The 18,994-nt window shown below is 45.9% G+C and overlaps 2 protein-coding genes across 5 annotated transcripts in view; both read left to right on the top strand.

The window, feature by feature from the left end:
* The window catches only part of NUMB (NUMB endocytic adaptor protein), a 157,522-nt gene extending 142,485 nt beyond the window's left edge, over nt 1-15,037 (top strand). For 3 of the 4 annotated variants that reach the window (XM_040333588.1, XM_040333586.1, XM_040333587.1), the window contains 2 exons: nt 11,060-11,227; nt 12,710-15,037. In XM_040333588.1, the coding sequence (XP_040189522.1) occupies nt 11,060-11,227; nt 12,710-13,419 (878 nt within the window). In that variant the 3' untranslated portion in view covers nt 13,420-15,037. The remainder of the gene's footprint in view (nt 1-11,059; nt 11,228-12,709) is intronic. The other variant, XM_040333589.1, reaches the window with a different exon arrangement.
* Nucleotides 3,594-5,669, top strand: LOC120921012 (lamina-associated polypeptide 2-like). The gene is made up of 2 exons (XM_040333590.1): nt 3,594-4,872; nt 5,388-5,669. Exons 1-2 carry the CDS (start codon nt 4,426-4,428, stop codon nt 5,664-5,666), a joined length of 726 nt encoding a protein of 241 aa, XP_040189524.1. The 5' UTR covers nt 3,594-4,425; the 3' UTR covers nt 5,667-5,669.
* Nucleotides 15,038-18,994: the final 3,957 nt, after the last annotated feature.

The following is an 18,994-nucleotide window of genomic DNA, read 5'->3' as shown; positions in this document are numbered from 1 at the left end:
TTCCTCCGGTTCGCTGGTTGGTTCTGTCCAGGATCTTCTGATCGGGGGAGTGATGGTGCCAGTTCCCTCAATGGAACGGTCTCAGGGGTAATACTCCAATCTGTTGGTAATCCCCATGGTGGACGGGGTCCGTCCAATCCTGGGCCTCAGGGCCCTCGTTTGTTTTTTTGTGAAGTACAAAATTTCAGGATGGGAATTTTTTTCTGGCGTCCTTGGATGTCATGAACGCATACCTGCATGTTCCCATATGCTCTAAGCACCAGAGATTCTGGGCTTTGCGGTCAGGGAGGACTTTTTCTTTTTGTGGCCCTCCCGCTCGACTTGGTGTCGACACCACAGGTTTTTACCGGGGTGCTCGTCCCGATACTGGCCCGGCTGTGTCAGCGGGGGTTTATCGTGGGGTGTCTGGGCGACATTCTCCTACGAGCTTCTGAGAACTCTGCATTTGTGGAGCCGTGTCTATCACGTGTCAGACTCTCCAGGAAGTTTGGCTGGCTTCTGTTTTTGTCCAGAAGTCAGTGTTGGTCCCGTCTGGGACTGGAATTCCTGGGACTAGTCCTGGATTCCGCCGGGGCGGGAGTTTTGTTCTCCTAACGGAAAAATTTAAGACTCTGCAATCTGCTGGGCAGCAGTTGTCGACCTAGTGGTGGTCATCTCCGCGATTCTGCTTGAGGGTTCTGGATCTGACGGTGGCCTCTTTCGAGGCGGTTCCGTATGCCCAATTCCACGCCAGGGTGCTACTGGAGGACCTGTTGTCACGTGGGGACTAGCTTCCGTCATCTCTGGATTACCAGGTTCGGATGAGTCATCTAGTCCCTGGTGTGGTGGCTGATGTTTTCCGGTGCTTCGGGCCGGGAAGTCGTTTCGGCCAAGCCACTGGACAGTGGTCGCGACGGATGCCAGCCTCTCCGGTTGTGGGAGGGGTTTTTGGGGCACCCAGTCAGCCCTGGGGTGCTGGACTCAGGTGGCGACCCACCTACCAATCATTGTTCTGAATCGAGCTTTGCCTTGCCTGGGGGTCCCTGGATCTACAGGGCCGACCATTCGGGACCCTGTCCGTCAACGCTGTGGCGTACGTTGACCTTCAGGGAGGCACACAGAGCTCTGTTGCAGCGACGAGGGTCGCGCACATACTTTGGTGGGCCGAAGGGTCCGTTCCGGCTCTATTGGCCGCGTACATTCCGGGAGTACGGAATTGGCAAGCCGACTCCTAAGTCGGATTGTGCTTGACCACGGAGAGTGGTCTCTCCACCCGTAGGGGTTTTTCAGTATATGTGCCGAAAGTGGGGCACTCCAGGCGTGGTCCTTCTAGTGTCCCGCCTCAACCGGAAGGTGCCATGTTTTTGGCCAGGTCACGGGACCCGTTGGCTGACGCCTCAGGCGCGTTGGTGGCTCCTTGGGGTCGCTATCGCCTGCTTTACACCTTCCCTCCTCGGTAGCTTCTTCCTCGCCTGCTGCGCAGAGTGGAAGCCGAGGGTATTTATCAATTCGGATTGCCCCAGATTGGCCGCGTCGCTCCTGGTACGCGGACCTGGTGCGTCTGGTGGCTGACGCCCCCTAGCATTTTCCCCTGGGGGTTGATCTTCTGTTACAGGGTCCGATCTTCCACCCTGTTTTTACAGCCACTGGCTTAGCGACGTGGCTGTTGAGAGCCTGGGGCTGAAGGCCCGAGGCCTATTGGGCTCGGTGGTCTCGACCGTGCTGCCGGCACGGTAGTCTACCTCACGTAGGATTTACATCATACGTGGAGGGCCTGCATCTCTGGTGAGGAGATGAAATGGCACCCTAGTACGTACGTACGTACGTACGTACGTACGTACGTACGTACGTACGTACGTACGTACGTGGTATCCAGGATTCTGCTGTTTTTTACAGCAGGGAGTGGATCAGGCTCTCGCCTTACGTACAGTTGGGAATCAGTTTTCTGCTCTGGCTGTTACTTTCAATGAGCCTTGGCGTCTCACTCCTTGGTGCGTACGTCTGTTCTGGGGGTCTGGCATATGGCCCCTCCACTACCCCCATGGGACTTGTATTTAGTCCTTTTGGTTCTTCTGGATGCTCCCTTTGTGGACATTCGGGAGGTTTTTTGTTGACTGTCACGAGACGGGAGCAGGTTTAGCTCAAGTGCTAGAGTACCTGCCCTTCAGGCATTTGACTCTGGGTTCTAGCCCAGGAAGGTCTGCGTTGTCACGTGGCCGTGGCTCGTCGTGGGCATTTCCACTGTGATTTTTTCTGGTAGCAATTACCTCGATCAGACTAGTGTTTGTCTGAACTGGAGGCCTTGTCTTGCATGGTTCCCTGCTTGGTCATCCATAAGGATGAGGTGGTGCTGCGGCGCAGCCGTCTTTTCTCCCCAAGGTGGTTTCGGCTTTTCACGTTGGTGTGGACATTGTTCTTCCATCCTTATGTCCTTGGCCGAAATGGAGGGAGGTGGCCACTTTTACATCCTCTGGATGTGATTCGGGCCCTACGTATGTACTTATCTGCTACGATTCCGTTCCGGAAGTCGGTCTCACTGTTCGTGTCGCTGGCTGGTTCTACCAGGGGGCCTGGTAGTCTCGGCGGCCACCTTTTTCCGGGGTGGATCCTGTTTTGTTTGGGGTGTAACCTGTTTTTGCTGTGTTATTTTCCCACCCCTCGAATTTTTTTTTTGACACTGCTTGGGGACGTCCCTAAGGTCAATGAAGGCTGTGTCCGTCTATGAACGAAAGAGAAAAAAGGATTTTTGTACTCACCGTAAAATCCATTTCTCTGAGTTCATAGACGGACACAGCACCCACCCCTCCTTGGTTTGTACTGCTTGTTACGAACTGAAGCTGCTAGAGCAGAGTGGGGGTTATGCCTGGGGGAGCCACGCCCCCTGGGAGGAGCGGCATGAAGGAAAGTTTTTAACACCTTAAGTGCTGTAGAATTCTGCCTAAATCTCCTGGTAGGAAGAAGCATAACCCTAAGGTCAATGAAGGCTGTGTCCGTCTATGAACTCAGAGAAATGGATTTTACGGTGAGTACAAAAATCCTTTTTTTTTTAAAAACAAAATTATAAATTCTAATATAATAAATAATTATAACAAATAATAATATAATTATAATAAAAATTATTCAATAATGTAATCAAATCAAAATCACTGAAATTTGCTCAGTTGCAGAATTGTCGCTGTCATTACTTTTATTTCTCAAATCGCCTTTCAGGACAACCTTGGAGAGAGCGCAGCTCCGCCTCTTCTGTAGGAAACACCCACAGGCTTTAAATCCCTCCTCTTCCACCATGGCTTCAGTTATTGTGTTTCCTCCGCCATGGTGGAAGCATCAGGTTGGAGCCAGGGAGCTGCGTTCTCTCCAAGGCTGGAGACAGGCTTTTCCCTCATTGTTTTTCCTTTTTAAGGCTGCGACTAAACCATCCCAGCTCCCCCACTGTACCTTTAAGGGGGGATGCTCCGGAGTCCTCTGGTCTCGCCTGCTCACGGGAGCTTTGGGATCCATAGGGGATGCTGCGTCTGGTGCCCGAAGTCCGCAGGTTTTGGCCCCGGTTGTCGGGCAGGTACCGTTTCTTTCAAAGAAACATGTCCTGCATGTCGGTTCCGGGTCCTGGTCTGGCGGGTGACGTCACGCCGGCGACGCGGCGTTTCCTGTGGAGGCGTGGCGCTTGTGGCTCCTGGCGCCTGGAACGCAGGGACTAGAGGGCGGGTTCTCTGACCGGCGCTTCCGTTTCCGGCTCCTATTGATGACGCGGAGCCCGGGAAACTCAAAAACCCAGCGTTTCCTCTACAGCTGTCTCTCTGCAATGGAGGAAAGAGTTACAGCAATGGCGGATGCAGGCGCCGTCAGCACCGGTCAGGCCCAGGTAAGAGGGGTACAATGGTGCCTTTATTCTGATCCTTATGGGCTTACTATTGTTGTGTTTTGTTGTTTCCTCCCTATGGGAGCCTGCTCTGCTCTGATGGAAGCTTGTGCTGGGCCATCTAGCAGAAACTCTGGTGGTTGCTATGTTTTATCTTTCTTCTTAAAGGGGACATTTTTTACTCTGGTGGTGGTATTAGCACGGTGGTGGTTTCCCTTGCTTAGCTAATAGAGCTTTGATTTAAATCAGTTTAATTTCTCGTTTCAGGAGAAAACTGCTAGTAAAACTAAACCAGCAAATCCACCAAGCCAAAGGAAATGTCCTTCCTGTAAAAACCCTCTGAGAGACTCTTGGCAGAAAGCCATGTGTAGATCATGTATTAAAGAAGCAACCACCAGCAAGCCCACGAGCTTGAAGGGACAAGTACTCTTCCCTCACTTATAGACTCTGAGGAAGAGGAAGAAGAGGATGCAAGTAGAACCTCTAAATATAAATTATCCCTGGAGGATGTGGATGAACTTTTAGGTGCAATCTACACTACCCTTGATATTCAGGAGGAAAGAGTACAACTATCAGTCCATGATAAAATGTACCAGGGTATGGATGACTCCAAACATAGAGTCTTTCCTGTTCATAAAGTGTTATCCGACACAGTTAAGAAAGAATGGAAAGATCCGGAAAAAGGTCCCTTCCTACCTAAATCTCTTAAGAGAAGATTTCCCTTTGAAAATAAAGAAACCGAGGTTTGGAATAAGAAACCCAGAGTGGATGCTGCCTTTTCACAGGTTTCTAGAAGGACAGATCTGGCCTTTGAAGACATGGGGGTCTTGAAAGATGCGATGGACAAAAGAGCAGATGCTCTCCTTAAAAAAGCTTGGGACTCCGCATCCGCCAGCCTTAAACCAGCCATGGCTTCCACGGTGGTAACAAGAAACCTGGAATGCTGGGTAGAGAAACTGAAGGGCCACATTGAAGCAGGCACCCATAGGAAAGACCTTTTAGACTCCTTTCCTCTAATCCTTAATGCAATTAAAGCGGGGGTTCACCCTTAGAGGGCACTTTTCCCCCTTAGATTCCTGCTCGTTATTACTAGGGGAATCGGCTATTTATTTTAAAATATGTGCAGTACTTACCCGTTTACGAGACGCATCCTCTCCGTCGCTTCCGGGTATGGGCTTCGGGAATGGGCGTTCCTTCTTGATTGACAGGTTTCCGAGAGGCTTCCGACGGTCGCATCCATCGCGTCACGATTTTCCGAAAGAAGCCGAACGTCGGTGCGCAGGCGCAGTATAGAGCCGCACCGACGTTCGGCTTCTTTCGGCTACGAGTGACGCGACGGATGCGACCGTCGGAAGCCTCTCGGAAGGCTGTCACTCAAGAAGGAACGCCCGCTCCCGAAGACCCATACCCGGAAGCGACGGAAGAAGATGCAGCTCGAAAACGGGTAAGTACTGCTTATATTTTAATATAAATAGCCGATTCCCCTAGACCGAACGAGCAGGAAGCTAAGGGGAGATTTTTTTTTAAATGGGTGAACTCCCGCTTTAAGTACATGGCTGATGCATCAGCCGAATCAATTAAAATGGCAGCCAGATCCTCAGCACTTGTCAATTCAGCTAGGCGTGCAGTCTGGCTAAAAACGTGGTCAGGGGATACAGCCTCAAAGATTAAACTTTGTGGCATCCCTTTTTCAGGGGATTTTCTTTTTGGGCCAGACCTGGAAACAGTCTTAGATAGAACGGCCGATAAAAAGAAGGCTTTCCCAGCCAAGAAGAAACAGACGTTTAAAAAAGAATTTTCGTGCTGTTCAACAACCCTACAAAAATAGAGAAGATGTCAACAAAAAACGTTGGATTCCTCAAAAGGGTAGGGGAAGAGGTGGGGTTCTCTTCAGATCTCCTCCAGATCAAACCCCTAAAGACAAATGACAAAACTACTCCAGTAGGGGGAAGATTGTCATCCTTTCTCCCTCAGTGGAGTCAAATATCCACAAGCCCTTTCGTAAAGAACATCATTTCACAAGGTTACAAACTGGAATTCTCGGAGTGTCCGCCAAGCAGGTTTTACATTACAGCCCTTCCAAGAGACCAGGAAAAGGCTTCAGCCATGACGAACCTTTTACAGGATCTGATTCAACAAGAAGTCATTGTCCAGGTCCCGAAACAGCAGGAGGGTCGGGGGTTTTATTCCCATATATTTCTTGTAAAAAAACCTTCAGGCAAATACCGGTTGATTCTGAATCTAAAGATCCTGAACAGATCAATACGGTACAAACACTTCCGTATGGACACAATTTACTCCATCACAAAACTGTTGTCTCCAGGCTGCTTCATGGCATCCCTGGACCTAAGGGATGCCTATTTACATGTGCCAATAGCACCAGCTTCCCAAAAATTCCTTCGCCTGGCCATCAATCTGGGAACATCAGTATGGCATCTCCAATTCAGGGCCCTACCATTTGGCCTGTCATCTTCCCCCAGAGTTTTCACAAAGATTATGGCGGAAGCCCTGGAGCCCCTAAAACTGAGAGGGATCTCGGTCGTGCCATACCTGGACGACCTATTATTTTTCGCAGATTCCAGGGATCAGCTTGTGACGAACCTCCAAACGTCAGACTCATCTCAAAAATCTAGGTTGGATTTTGAATTTAGAAAAATCGCATCTAGATCCCTCTCAGGAGATGAGGTTTCTAGGCTACACCCTAAACTCAGTAGTGCAAAAAGTGTTCCTGCCTCAGGAAAAGATAGACAAAATCTTTTCAGCAGTGGGTCAGATCCAGACGAACCTTTCAGTACCAGTCAGAACAGTTATGTCAGTTCTGGGCCTTCTTACAGCTACAATTCCAGCAGTCCAGTGGGCAAGACTGCACTCCAGACCACTCCAGAAAAACATCTTGCAGGTCTGGTCACACCAGGTGCCGTTCGAAAAACGTTTCAAACTATCTGCGAAAGTGAAACGAGCACTATGGTGGTGGAGGGACCCTTCCAATCTAACGAAAGGTCTCCCATGGATTTTTCCCCTGGACAAGCGTCTAACAACCGACGCAAGCTCCTGGGGTTGGGGAGCCCATCTGGAGGGTCAAACCGCTCAAGGTACGTGGTCAAAAATAGAGGCAAAAAAATCGTCAAATTGGTGAGAATTGAAAGCCATTCATTTGGGTCTGATAGCTTTTCAACAGGAGGTCAAAGGACATCATGTACAGATTCTGTCAGACAATACGACAGCAGTGATCTATGTGTTAAAACAAGGGGGAACCAGGAGCAAAGGGCTCATGGACTTAGCCAATCAACTTCTGTCATGGGCGGAAATAAATGTGGCCTCCCTATCGGCAGTCCATCTGAAGGGATCACAAAATCTCCTAGCAGATCTGCTAAGCAGAAAAAGAGTGTGGAAGCAGAATGGAGTCTGAACCAGGAGGTGTTCGATATGATATCGGAGGAATGGGGACATCCCCAAGTGGACCTGTTTTCAAGTCAGCAAAATACGAAGGTCCAGGAATTCTTTTCTATTCACAGAATGGATCAGGCAGTGGGGATAGACGCCCTAGCACACCCATGGAATTACCGGCTGTGTTACGCCTTTCCCCCTTTTCCACTAATTCCCCTGGTCCTAAGGAAATTCAGGGAGGAAAACACCAACTTGCTCCTGATCGCTCCTTTTTGGCCAAAAAGGCCTTGGTTTGCAACACTTTTGAACCTGGCCTCAAAACCTCCCTGGAGATTACCATACAGGAAGGATCTATTGACACAGGGCTCTGTGTGCCATCCGGAAGCAAGCAGGCCACATCTAAGTGCTTGGTTTCTGAAGAAGACCTTCTAAAATCTAAAGGACTTTCTGATAAAGTAGTTAAAACTCTACTATCAAGTAGAAAAGAGGTAACTAGGTCCATCTACCTCAAAGTATGGAAGAAATTTAACTCTTGGTGTTCTTCCAAAAATTTCGAAATCAAGAGTACTATTTCAGTTCTGGAATTTCTCCATGAAGGAATGGAGAAAGGTCTAGCCGCCAGCACCCTGAAAACACAGGTAGCGGCTCTCTCAGTTTATCTTGAAAGATCTTTATCCAAAGAAACTTTAATTTCTAGATTTTTTAGGGCTCTGGCTCGAAATAGACCGATAGCCCTCAAAGTTTTCCCTTGTTGGGACTTATCTATTGTTTTGCAAGGTCTCACGGGAGCTCCGTTTGAACCTTTACAGAGTGCATCATTAAAAAATTTAGTCCTTAAAACAATTTTTTTAGTTGCCATTACATCAGCAAGGAGAATCAGTGAGCTCCAAGCTCTAGCAATTAAGGAACCCTTCCTTAGAGTTTTGCCAGACCGAGTGGTCCTTCAAACGGATCCAGCCTTCCTACCGAAAGTGGCCTCAACTTTCCATCGGTCGCAAGAAATAATTCTACCAACATTCTCCTCAGTTCCGGCTAATGCAGGAGAAGAAGCTTTCCATACACTGGATGTAAGGAGATGTCTGTTACAGTTCCTTTCCGTCACCAAGGAGTTCAGGAAATCAAACGCTCTTTTTGTGGTATTCTCCGGTTCCCGAAAAGGGGAAAAAGCTTCTAAGAGTACGCTCGGTAGGTGGCTTAGACAAGCAATTTCTGAAGCCTATCAAGCAAAAGGAGAAGTTCCTCCTTCAGGGATCGCTGCTCACTCTACAAGGTCAACCGCAGTTTCCTGGGCCGAAAGGGCCGGTGCTACGCCTGATCAGATCTGTAAGGCTGCTACTTGGTCCAGTTTTTCAACTTTTATTCGGCACTACAGGTTGGACTTGCTGTTGGCCGCAGATCAAGCCTTCGGCAGGAAGGTACTGCAGGCAGTAGTCCCACCCTAGGGTAAGTTACTTGGTTATCCTCTCCAAGGTTGTCCTGAAAGGCGATTTGAGAAAGGCCTAGTTAGACTTACCGGTGACGGTATTTCTAAGAGCCTTTCAGGACAACCGCTATTTCCCTCCCTAAATGTATATAAAAAAGTAAAGTATGTATCTATCATGGTGTTGTGGTTCTCTGTGCTTTGTTTTCCAGTGCCGGAGGCCACACAATAACTGAAGCCATGGTGGAAGAGGAGGGATTTAAAGCCTGTGGGTGTTTCCTACAGAAGAGGCGGAGCTGCGCTCTCTCCAAGGTTGTCCTGAAAGGCTCTTAGAAATACCGTCACCGGTAAGTCTATCTAGGCCTTTTTTTATGACGAATTTCCCCACAAATCGCTATCGCACAATTCTGCAAGTGATTATAATTTATTATCGCTGTTTTTTTAGCTGATCTAAAACTATTTTTGACATAAAGGGACACTTTTGGTTGCTATGGACAATCTACAGTTTGCAGGGAGAAAGAAACGTTTTTATTATATAAAAGAACATGCAGGACACTGGGCAGACCACTAGGAACAAGGGGGTGTGTTTTTTTACATACAGTACTGTAATCTATAAGATTACAGTATACTGTATGTAATGTGTTTGTTTACTTTTTTGAATTTGGCGCCGTTCTCCGTCCCCGTGCAACATAACGTCGCAGGAAACGGAGATCAGCGGCACAGGAGGACGCTGTGTGAATCGAGCGAGGTCCCGCTCGCTCGCACAGCGCGGTGGCATCGCTGGATCCAGGGACAAGGTAAGTAAACAGTGCCTGTGGATCTAGCAAGGCAAGCCCGAGTCTGACTTGGGGTTACCGCTCGCAGCATGAAAATCTAACTCCGAGTCAGACTCGGGAATACCGCCAGGCAGGTTAAGCACCCAGATTCTTCTACAAAGCCATGTTGTAATAGATGCAGTATGCTGTTTAGCACTGTCCTGAATTATATGCAAGGCCTTCCTTGAAAGACATTGGGGGTTATTTACGAAAGGCAAATCCATTTCGCACTACAAGTGCAAACTACATTGTGAAAATGCACTAAAAGCGCACTTGGTGCAGTCGCTGTAAATCTGAGGGGTAGATCTGAAATGAGGGGGAAGCTCTGCTGATTTTATCATCCAATCATGTGCCAGCTAAAATGCGTTTTTTTTATTTTCCATGCATGTACCCCTCGGATCTACAGCTACTGCACTTTCAAGTGCACTTTGCACTTGTTTGCACTTGAAGTGCAAAGTGGATTTGCCTTTAGAAAATTACCCCCATTGTCAAGATAGGGGCATTGATGGGGCCTTTTCAGAGGTGCAGGCTTCTCGTTCCATATGCATGAATGGCACCCCCATACCATCAGAGATGCAGGCTTTTGAACTGTGCACCGATAACAAGCAAGAAGGTCCCTCTACTCTTTTAGTTCAGAGGATGCGGAACCCATAGGTGGCCAAAAAGAATGTATACTTTCAATTCGTTCGGCCACAGAACAGTTTTCCACTTTGCAACAAACCATTTAAAATTTTTGGACCAGAGAAGATGGAGGTGTTTCTGGATCATGTTTTGGATATGGTTTCTTCTATGCATGATAGAGCATAGTTCACAGCAAACTGGTTGGTGAACCTCTGCCCATCTTTACTTCTGAGACACTCTGACTCTTCGGCTTGGTTCACACTAAGCAGACTCCAAATTTGCAGATTTTAAGACTGACAAAACTTTGTGACTTTGAAAATAACTTTTACACTCTGTGGCATTGAAGTGGTCCAAGTCAGATCAAAGTGCAGGAACCTTTTCTAAAGTCGGAGCGACTTCAGTGGTGCTAATTAAGACAGCTCTCATTGGCTAACATGGGATTTCACATGTCATGCCACTTGGGGTCTCACACATCGGATCCCAAGTTGTGGCAATGTGAACTGAGCCGAAGATGTTTTATACCCAATAATGTTAGTGACCTTTGCCATTCAACCTAATTAGTGGCAAAATGTTCTCCAGCTCTTCCTTGTCAGTACCACTAACTTTGCCAGCTTTCAGTTGCCCTGGACACATTGTTGAGCCCTAATGATATAATTTTGAAAATTTTAGCCTTAATTGTCCTTTAAAATGGTACATTTTCTCAGTTTAAAAATTTGCTATTTTTTGTTGTGAATAAAATAAGTTGATAAGATTTGCAAATCATTGCATTCTGTGTTTTTATATAGATTTTACACAGTATCCCAACTTTTTTTTTATTGGGGGGGGGGGGTTGTAGGTCTTTGAATAAACTGTACTTTATTAATCAAGAGTCTCTCTATTTAACATTCAAATTACCATGTTCTGTTGCTACTGTTTATTAACCTAATTCATGTGCATGACCCAGCTGAAATTAACACACTTGCTTGTTGTCATTTTTAGTAAATGGCACCACTACTGCATTCACGTTGCCTGCCCCTAAACCTGCACCCGTCACTGTGGCACCCACAGCAGCACCAGTTCGGGAGACCAATCCATGGGTGCATGCGCCTGCTGCTGCTGCCTCACATGTTACTAGCACAGGAGCAGCACCTGTAGCCACAGTAGTAGGTAAGATGATAGACCAAAAAGGTTATTTGAACAATCCATGTTTACCTTGATTATACGTAGAAATTACTTGCAAATTACTTGCAAACAGAAATAATTTCTCTCTGCCATAGAGCCTGAGAGACAAGAACTGTGTAAAAAAAATATAGTTGTCCCCCCAAACCTGTGATGGCTTAAAACCTAAGAAAATTGGAGTAGAAGCCCCCCTATTCTTTGCTAGAGCACCAAAGCGTTGCAACAATTAGGATTTCAGAAAGTTTGCCTTTATGGGACCTTCTAATGTACGTTCCAAATACACTCTTGAAACCTTTAGCTGCCAACCAAAAGGGTGGCAATTCCTCTCGCAGTGTGCTAGTAGCACCGGCGTAGCTTGACTCTGGCATGTCATTGGTTATAGCTGTTGTTTAAAAAATAAATGGTTTAAAAAAACATGCATATGTTATTCTTGCAACAGCTGAAAAAGTGCACAAATATCCAGCAGATTGGAGTTTAACTGTTAGAAAAGCATCATATGAAATAACCTTTTGTCATATACAGAGAAAAGGAACACTGTGCTTGATAAATAGAAGATCAAACCTGAATATTTAAGGTGCCAGGTGATTAAAAGTGCCATCCCACTGAAGTCGGTGTTTTAGGATCTCCACCAGAACAGCTTCTCTGTCCAGTGAACAGTCATCCATTGTTTTTTTTATTGTTTTTTTATATTAATCCACGCATTTGCAATTGCTCATCTTTATTCCCTTCTTTCCTAAACTGCTATCATGTTGTTTGTCTGCAGCTCCAAGCTCCATTTTAAATTTTTAAAGCGACATTCACCTTAGAGTAAAACTGTCATCAACCATTAAAATAAATTTGCTGCAACACTTATAAGTCCCACAAATGCCTGTGGAGCCTGCCAAAGTCCACCTTGTGCAGCTTCCTGTGATGTGGCATTGATGCCTGCACACTGCTTTCTGCCATAAAAACAATACATCTGCTTTTACATTGTGCTGTCCTGTCCTAATACTTTTGACTGAGCAGCCATTAGGATGCATGCCCCCATAGCGCTATAGGAGGTAGTACCATCTTTTTCCAATTTGTGCAATGTGCTCTCGCTCATCCCTGTTGCAGCAGCTGAGCTCGCCTGTGCTTGCAAAGAAGGGAGCACACTGTGGATACATAGCCCTCCAAAAAAATAAAATCGTGCCTGGGGGATATTTGTCCTAACGACTACTCCGTGGTAAGATGTGATGGAGTCATCTAAAGCAGTTGCAGTTTTTTTTAAATGTGAATATGGCTCACAGGTCTGTTACCAGAGGAAAGGCATTGCTGTAAGATCTGATCACCATAGTGTGCTATGGTGTAATGATTGCATAGTGTTTGTATTGTGTGTGTGTGTTGGCTTTTTTTTTTTTTTAAACAAAAAGATAACCTTTTTAAGTATTAGTCTGTCAGAAGTTTGTTTGACAAACCATTTTTTTTTTCTCTTGTATGTCATCTTTGCAGGACCTGCTTTCACATCTAGTTCAGCTGTAGTCCAGTCGAACCACAAGCGAACTCCTTCAGAGGCAGACCGCTGGCTTGAAGAGGTGACTAAAACCGTTAAATCTCAGCAACGCCAGTCACCTGTTCCTGCCCCAGCCCCTGCCCTGCAGCCTCAGCCAATACTTCAACCTGTTGCTGCCGCACCAAATCCTACTCAGTCTTACCCAGCAACTGCATTTATTACTCAATCTACAGTACCAGTTGCCATAGTTCCCTCTTTACCACCTACCTACATGTCTGTGCAGCAACCATACACTGTGGCTAATGGAATGAGCTATGCAGCCCCCAGTGTTCCTGTTGTTGGCATCACACCTTCACAAATGGTTGCTAATGTGTTCGGAGCTGCAGGTCACCCCCCTGTATTTCAGCAGAAGCCTTCACCAGGTCTGGTCAAACAGCAGACATTCCCTACATACGAGACAAACAGCACTACTAGCAGCCCCTTCTTCAAGCCAGCTGCAAGGCAGCAGAATGGTTCAGTGGCATTCAATGGAGTAGAGAGCAGTGGCTGGGATTTGGGTGCCAAGCAAGGGCCACCATCAACTTCAACTATTGACCCATTTGAAGCCCAGTGGGCTGCTTTAGAAAGCAAATCAAAGGCTCGTGGAAACCCATCACCGACAAACCCTTTCTCCAGCGATCTCCAGAAGACGTTTGAAATAGAACTATAAAGAAGCGGCTAACCAATTACAGACTGGCCCAAGGATTCCGACACATTTTGCCATACAATTTATATGGGATATATAGGAAAAGGACCAATGATGGACATGAAAACTGCAGTACTCACCAAATCTGTATTCAGTGGAGACCTGTGAGGAGAAAATCCAATGCTCTTCCTCCCGATCAGTCATAGGCTTCCCAAACACAGCAAGTCAGAGAAGATTTTTTTTATTGTGGTCATGAAGTTGAAAAGTTAAAATGTACTTTTTCAGAATAGAAACATGGCCACAAACAAGAGACGTGACTCTCTGCAAAGCAGTATAGCAGTGCCTGAGCTTCCACAACAAAACAAGAGAATATATATGTGTATATATAAAAATATCTAGGGGGGGTATAATACTTGGGGATATGTTCATCCCTGGTCTGCTCGGTACATAGGGTTGTATTGCACGTCAGATCACTGAATTGCAGCCCTTTACTGTCAGATAAGGGAATAAAGCCAAAATCTTTATTTTTATGCATTACAAATATTTTAAATAGTCTTGGGTTAATTAATGGTTGTATAAGTTTGTAAGTAATCTTGCCAAAGGTTAAAATAAAAGTTTGGATTTTCAGTTGCTAGTAACTGTATATAATTGATTTAGCTGCTAATTCTTACATTAAAAAAAAAAACTGGACTGCCTGTGGTTTTATCTTTTATTTGGTATGCGTCACCTGCAGCTGTAAGTAGCACATGGGTTAAAGAGAATCAATGCTTTTCAAGAAAGGGGCAAAGCAACAGGTTCAATTGTAATGGCTGCTCTATCAGCAGCGTATTCTCTGCTTTTCCATTCTTCCTTCAGGAGTAAAGAATTGTCCCTGGGTGAGCTGCAGGTCAGGACATGGAGCTCACATAGGGCTGAAGATTCTTACCCCTCCCTCATGTGGGAGCTCAATTCTCCCATCACTTTTATGTCGGAGGAAGGGGAGTGAGTTGCATGCTCCCCTATACCTGGAAGTACTGGGTATATTTCACTTCTGACAGCTGATTTGAGAGGTGGGGGAATAAAGGCAAGTGGAAGCAGCTGCAGGCACCAATAATAAAGGGAACCTGTTGCTTATCCCTGCATGAGAACTGATTCACTTTAGTCATAAGCAGTGTAATAGGTTGTTGTATGGGGAAAGGGCAAATTAAAGAACAGTATTTGCGTGGTTTAAAAGCCAATGCAGACCTGTCTTTTTATTTTCTTTACACAATTCTATATTGCCTAAAATATATATATATATATGTATTACCTATGTATAAATGTTGTTACTTTTTGACAAAATGCTGGTCTTGTTTTATATGTTTTATATATATTTTATATATTAATATATATTTTATCATATATATTAATATATACAGCTTAGAGTTTTAATACCACTATGATCTAAAATGCACAGTATATCTACTTATAAAGCCTTTTTTTTTTATTTGCCATGTTTTTCCCCCATTTTTGTGTTTCTCTTCTGTTCATTGCTTCATGCTATACCTCAGATCACAGAGAATCATCTTTATCTGTGTTGGTCTTAGTTATATATGTGTATAGTTGTACAGATTTACCAAAAATAAACTTTGGTGGTGGAAAATGACTTTCTCCCTAAATCTTTCTATGCCTGCTTTTTTTATTTAACTTTTTTTGGTGCATTATTTCACTGCTCATGTGGAAGGGAATTATTGGTTTGGGTGTGCAAGTACATAAAAGCAAAAGTGTGCCTGTTCAATGAATAGGCTGAATGTGAAAGGGCCCAGAAAGGGTGTTGGGCCAAGCATTGATACAGTGGCAAATGAAGAGAGGGCATGTTGGAGAGGTGGGCGAAAGAAATGTAAGGGGGGAGGATGGAGGTTAAGCACAGTGGTGTGAGGGGATTGGTATGCAGTTGTGATGGTGGGGGGGTGGTAGTCGCCTCAAAATGCAATTCTCCCAGCCCCCAGAAATGCTTGGGAATTGTGGTGTGAGGTGCCAGGCTCAAGATTACGGTGAGCAAAAAGAACAATCTCCTGCACTCAAGGGGTACTCTGGCATTGGTGTACCGCAGATCTTCAGTTACTTCAATGTTGGCAAAAATTTGCAGCCCCCCAAAGGGCTGGAGAAACCCATAAGAAGCTCTAGAAAACAGAGGGCGCACCAGCCTTGCACATTGCCTTAACTTTAATATTAAAACGGATATATACTCACAGCATGAAAAATCAAACTCCTCAATATCTAATTGTCCTAGACTGCCTAGTCTACTGAACAGGTCCCAACCACAAGACGACCCTCAAGGATGGCTGAGGCATTTTCAAGGGGAGATCCCCCCAGATTTCCTCTGAGGAAGAGGGGCTCTCTAGCCAGGGGTCTATGCATGCTGCTCTCATGGTGTATGTTGGATGTAACACCTGCCAAGCATGATCCATTCAAGTGAATTGGGCAACTCTGCAAGTGCCCTGCAACATTGTGCTGTACATCAAACAAGGGTTTAAAGCAGGCAGCGTTGTAAGGCTTTCTCACCATCTGCTTTAACCCCTTGGACCCCACAGAAGCATGCAGTAGCGGGCTTGGTGTGGCCCCATTTACTTGAATGGGTCGTGATGGGCAGGCCGTAGCGCCCACCAAAAGCAACAGGAGGTTAATTCCTGCTGTGGCATGTGTACACTTTTTTTTTTTCCTGCTTCCGCAACAGCTAAAGGAGATGAGGATTAGGGGCAGTTAACTCAACCGCAGGGTTTTACCACCCCCAACATTGTGTGACCCAGACCCAAGGATGCTGCTGCAGAATGAAACAAAGGGATCATTCATAAGTGCAGAAGGCACTGCTGCGCCTCTTGAAAGCAATCCGAGTGTGTTTGACAGGCGATGAGGAGGCAATATGTTGCCTTTTCACCACCTGATTTTAACCCCCTATTGTCGTGCAGTTCATACGATTGCAACACGGTAGTACAGCAATTAGAGGTTTAAATCGGGTGTGAGGCAACTTTGGGCGATACTTCCCAGTGATCCTTTGACTTCCATTTTGTTCAGGTAGATCTCCACCTCTTTTTACGTTGTCTTCCCCTGTTGTATAGAAATCCATAGAATAATCAGAAAATATCTTGGTTCTCCGATGGGGAGTGGGTTAAGATGTCCCCATTCGATCTGATAGATGGGATGTACGTGGATGTCTTTTAGGGATAAATAGTGCATGCCACTTGCTGTCCACATACCACTCAAAGTGGTATTTCAGAGTGCAGTCTCTAGCTATTGGTTTTTTTTTTGATCTGAGGTCACACAGTTGCGTAAAGTAACTACACTGTAATGCTATTTGCCCAAAAATTTCTCTTGGAGTAGAAGGATGTCTGTGCTGTGCTTATGGAAGTTATATAATATTTAAGGCCTTTTCTCAGATTTTTAGATGTCTTTACATTGAAAGTTGATTTTATGGTGTAGGGGTAAGAAGTGGGGAAAGGTATGAAGGGCAATATAAAAGTGAGGGGAAACTGGGCCGCGTAAATTTAATAAAGATGGTCCTGCTCCCTAAGATTCTATACATGGTGTGGCATTCCCCGGTGTATTTGGTGCTCAGGTGTTTTAGAATACTGGAAACCCTTCTTAAGTCATTTGTGTGGGGCTCCGCAAGACATAAACTCCCCTGGCATAGACTAAAAAACCCGACCGACCTGGCTGGACTGGCGCTACCCGACTTTAATGCATATTATCTGGCCGCCCAACTGTCACAACTCTTTCACGTGGACAAGATAGATAGGACTAGGTTCCTCCGCCTCCTGTGCCCTGCGTGGACTCAGTCAATAGGCGACCCCATGGTAGTGATAGCAGGGGGGGGGGGGGAAGTCGGTGGGAGACCGCCACTCATTGCTGCACCATTACAGGAAGGTGTGGAGTGTGGTCTCAGACAGGCTGGGCATCTCACCCTTACACGGATACACCTCCCTGTGGCACAACTCTGCCCTGCCGGAGCTGGAGCGTATCGGGGACACTGAGGTGTGGAGTTCCAGAGGAATCTACTACCTATCCCATGTCACCAGGAATGGAAAACTCAGGCCCTTCGACGCGCTGCAGACTGAATATAACCTGCCCGATCGCATGCTATTCCGCTACGCCCAACTACGACACGCCTTTCAGGCCCAATTCCCCCAAGATGATTTGGCCCTAGCTGACAATCCCCTCATGGCTGCAGTTAAATGCCCAAACCCCAAAAAACTGATCACTCAATTTCACGCTATGATCACACTCCCGGGTGCAACGGTGTCTGCCTATGCCCTAAAGTCCAGGTGGGAGGGGGAGGTGGGCCCACTGGAAGACGACGAATGGAGCGACGCTCTAGACGCTTGTAAACTTGTATCCCCGAAGTTGTCAGATCGCCTTACGCAAACCTTTATTGTGAATAAAGCATACCTTACACCTCTACGGATCTCCAGGTACAAGAGGGACTCCCCCGCTACGTGCCCGATGTGTACTAGAGACACGGGCACCTTCTTCCACTTAATATGGCAGTGCACTAAGGTCCAGGCCTACTGGGAACAGGTGGTAAAATTCCTTCATGATAAAATGGGGTCCCCTATCACTCTGCAGCCCAAGCCATGCCTACTGGGAATCTTTCCGGATGTCGGCATAAATAAATTCCTTACAATATTCCTGCATGAAACGCTATTTATAGCCCGAAAGGTTATAGCACGGGTGTGGATGAGGCCGGAACCCCCAGAACTGTCCCACTGGCTGGCAGAGGTCAATAGTGTACTGCCATACAAGAAACTGGTCTACTCACACAGGGGCTGTCCAGCCAAGTATGAAAAAATCTGGGGGAAGTGGCTGAACTCCTCTGCAACTTGCACTCAGGAGAGATAGGAGGGGAGAGGGAGATTGGGTGGGGCGCAGGTGGTCAGATAGTCAACTCTACTGTAACGTATTTACACTTCGGGGTAACTGGGTTTAAAATGTTGTTGAGCTCCATATCGCCTATGATCAGAATGCCTAACGCTGACACTCCTGTACCTGTATTTTACCTGTAACCTTTGGACATGTGTTGTACCCGTATGCTATCTGTATGCTCTGTACATTGTTATTTTGCTCAAATAAAAGCTCTTTGATTCAAAAAAAAAAAAAGTGAGGGGAAACCTAATATGGCCATTAACAGTGCCAAAGTTATGTTCAGAAAAGCAAACATGATGTCAAGTTCAAAGGGTGTTGAGGGAGTAAAGGCCAGCACATCTCCAGTCCTGCACAAACTTCTCTGCCCGAATTAAGAGAGATTCTGTTTAATTGTAGTATGATCCACTAACGGTCTGGAGCAGTCTGTCCAGATACTGGTGAAGGGGCAAAAGATGTCTCGCGTGTCTGTTAAGGCTCCATTAGAAATCTTGGGTAATTCTTGCATCCTACCTGAAAGCAGTTTGTAAATGGTGTCGATCCAGCAGGTGGCAGTGTGTCCTTTCTTGTATAAGATCCCAGTTGTGCTAACCTCCTTTTTTTTTTTTTTTTTTGACGATAGAATATATATATATATATATATATATATATATATATATATATATATATATATATATATATATATATATATATATATATATATAATTTTTTTTTCTCTAATTAT

Source organism: Rana temporaria, chromosome 13 (genome assembly GCF_905171775.1).
Source record: "Rana temporaria chromosome 13, aRanTem1.1, whole genome shotgun sequence".
NCBI classification, from domain to species: Eukaryota; Metazoa; Chordata; class Amphibia; order Anura; family Ranidae; genus Rana; species Rana temporaria.
The sequence above is the reverse complement of the archived record's forward strand: the minus strand, read 5'-3'. Positions and strand labels throughout refer to the sequence as shown.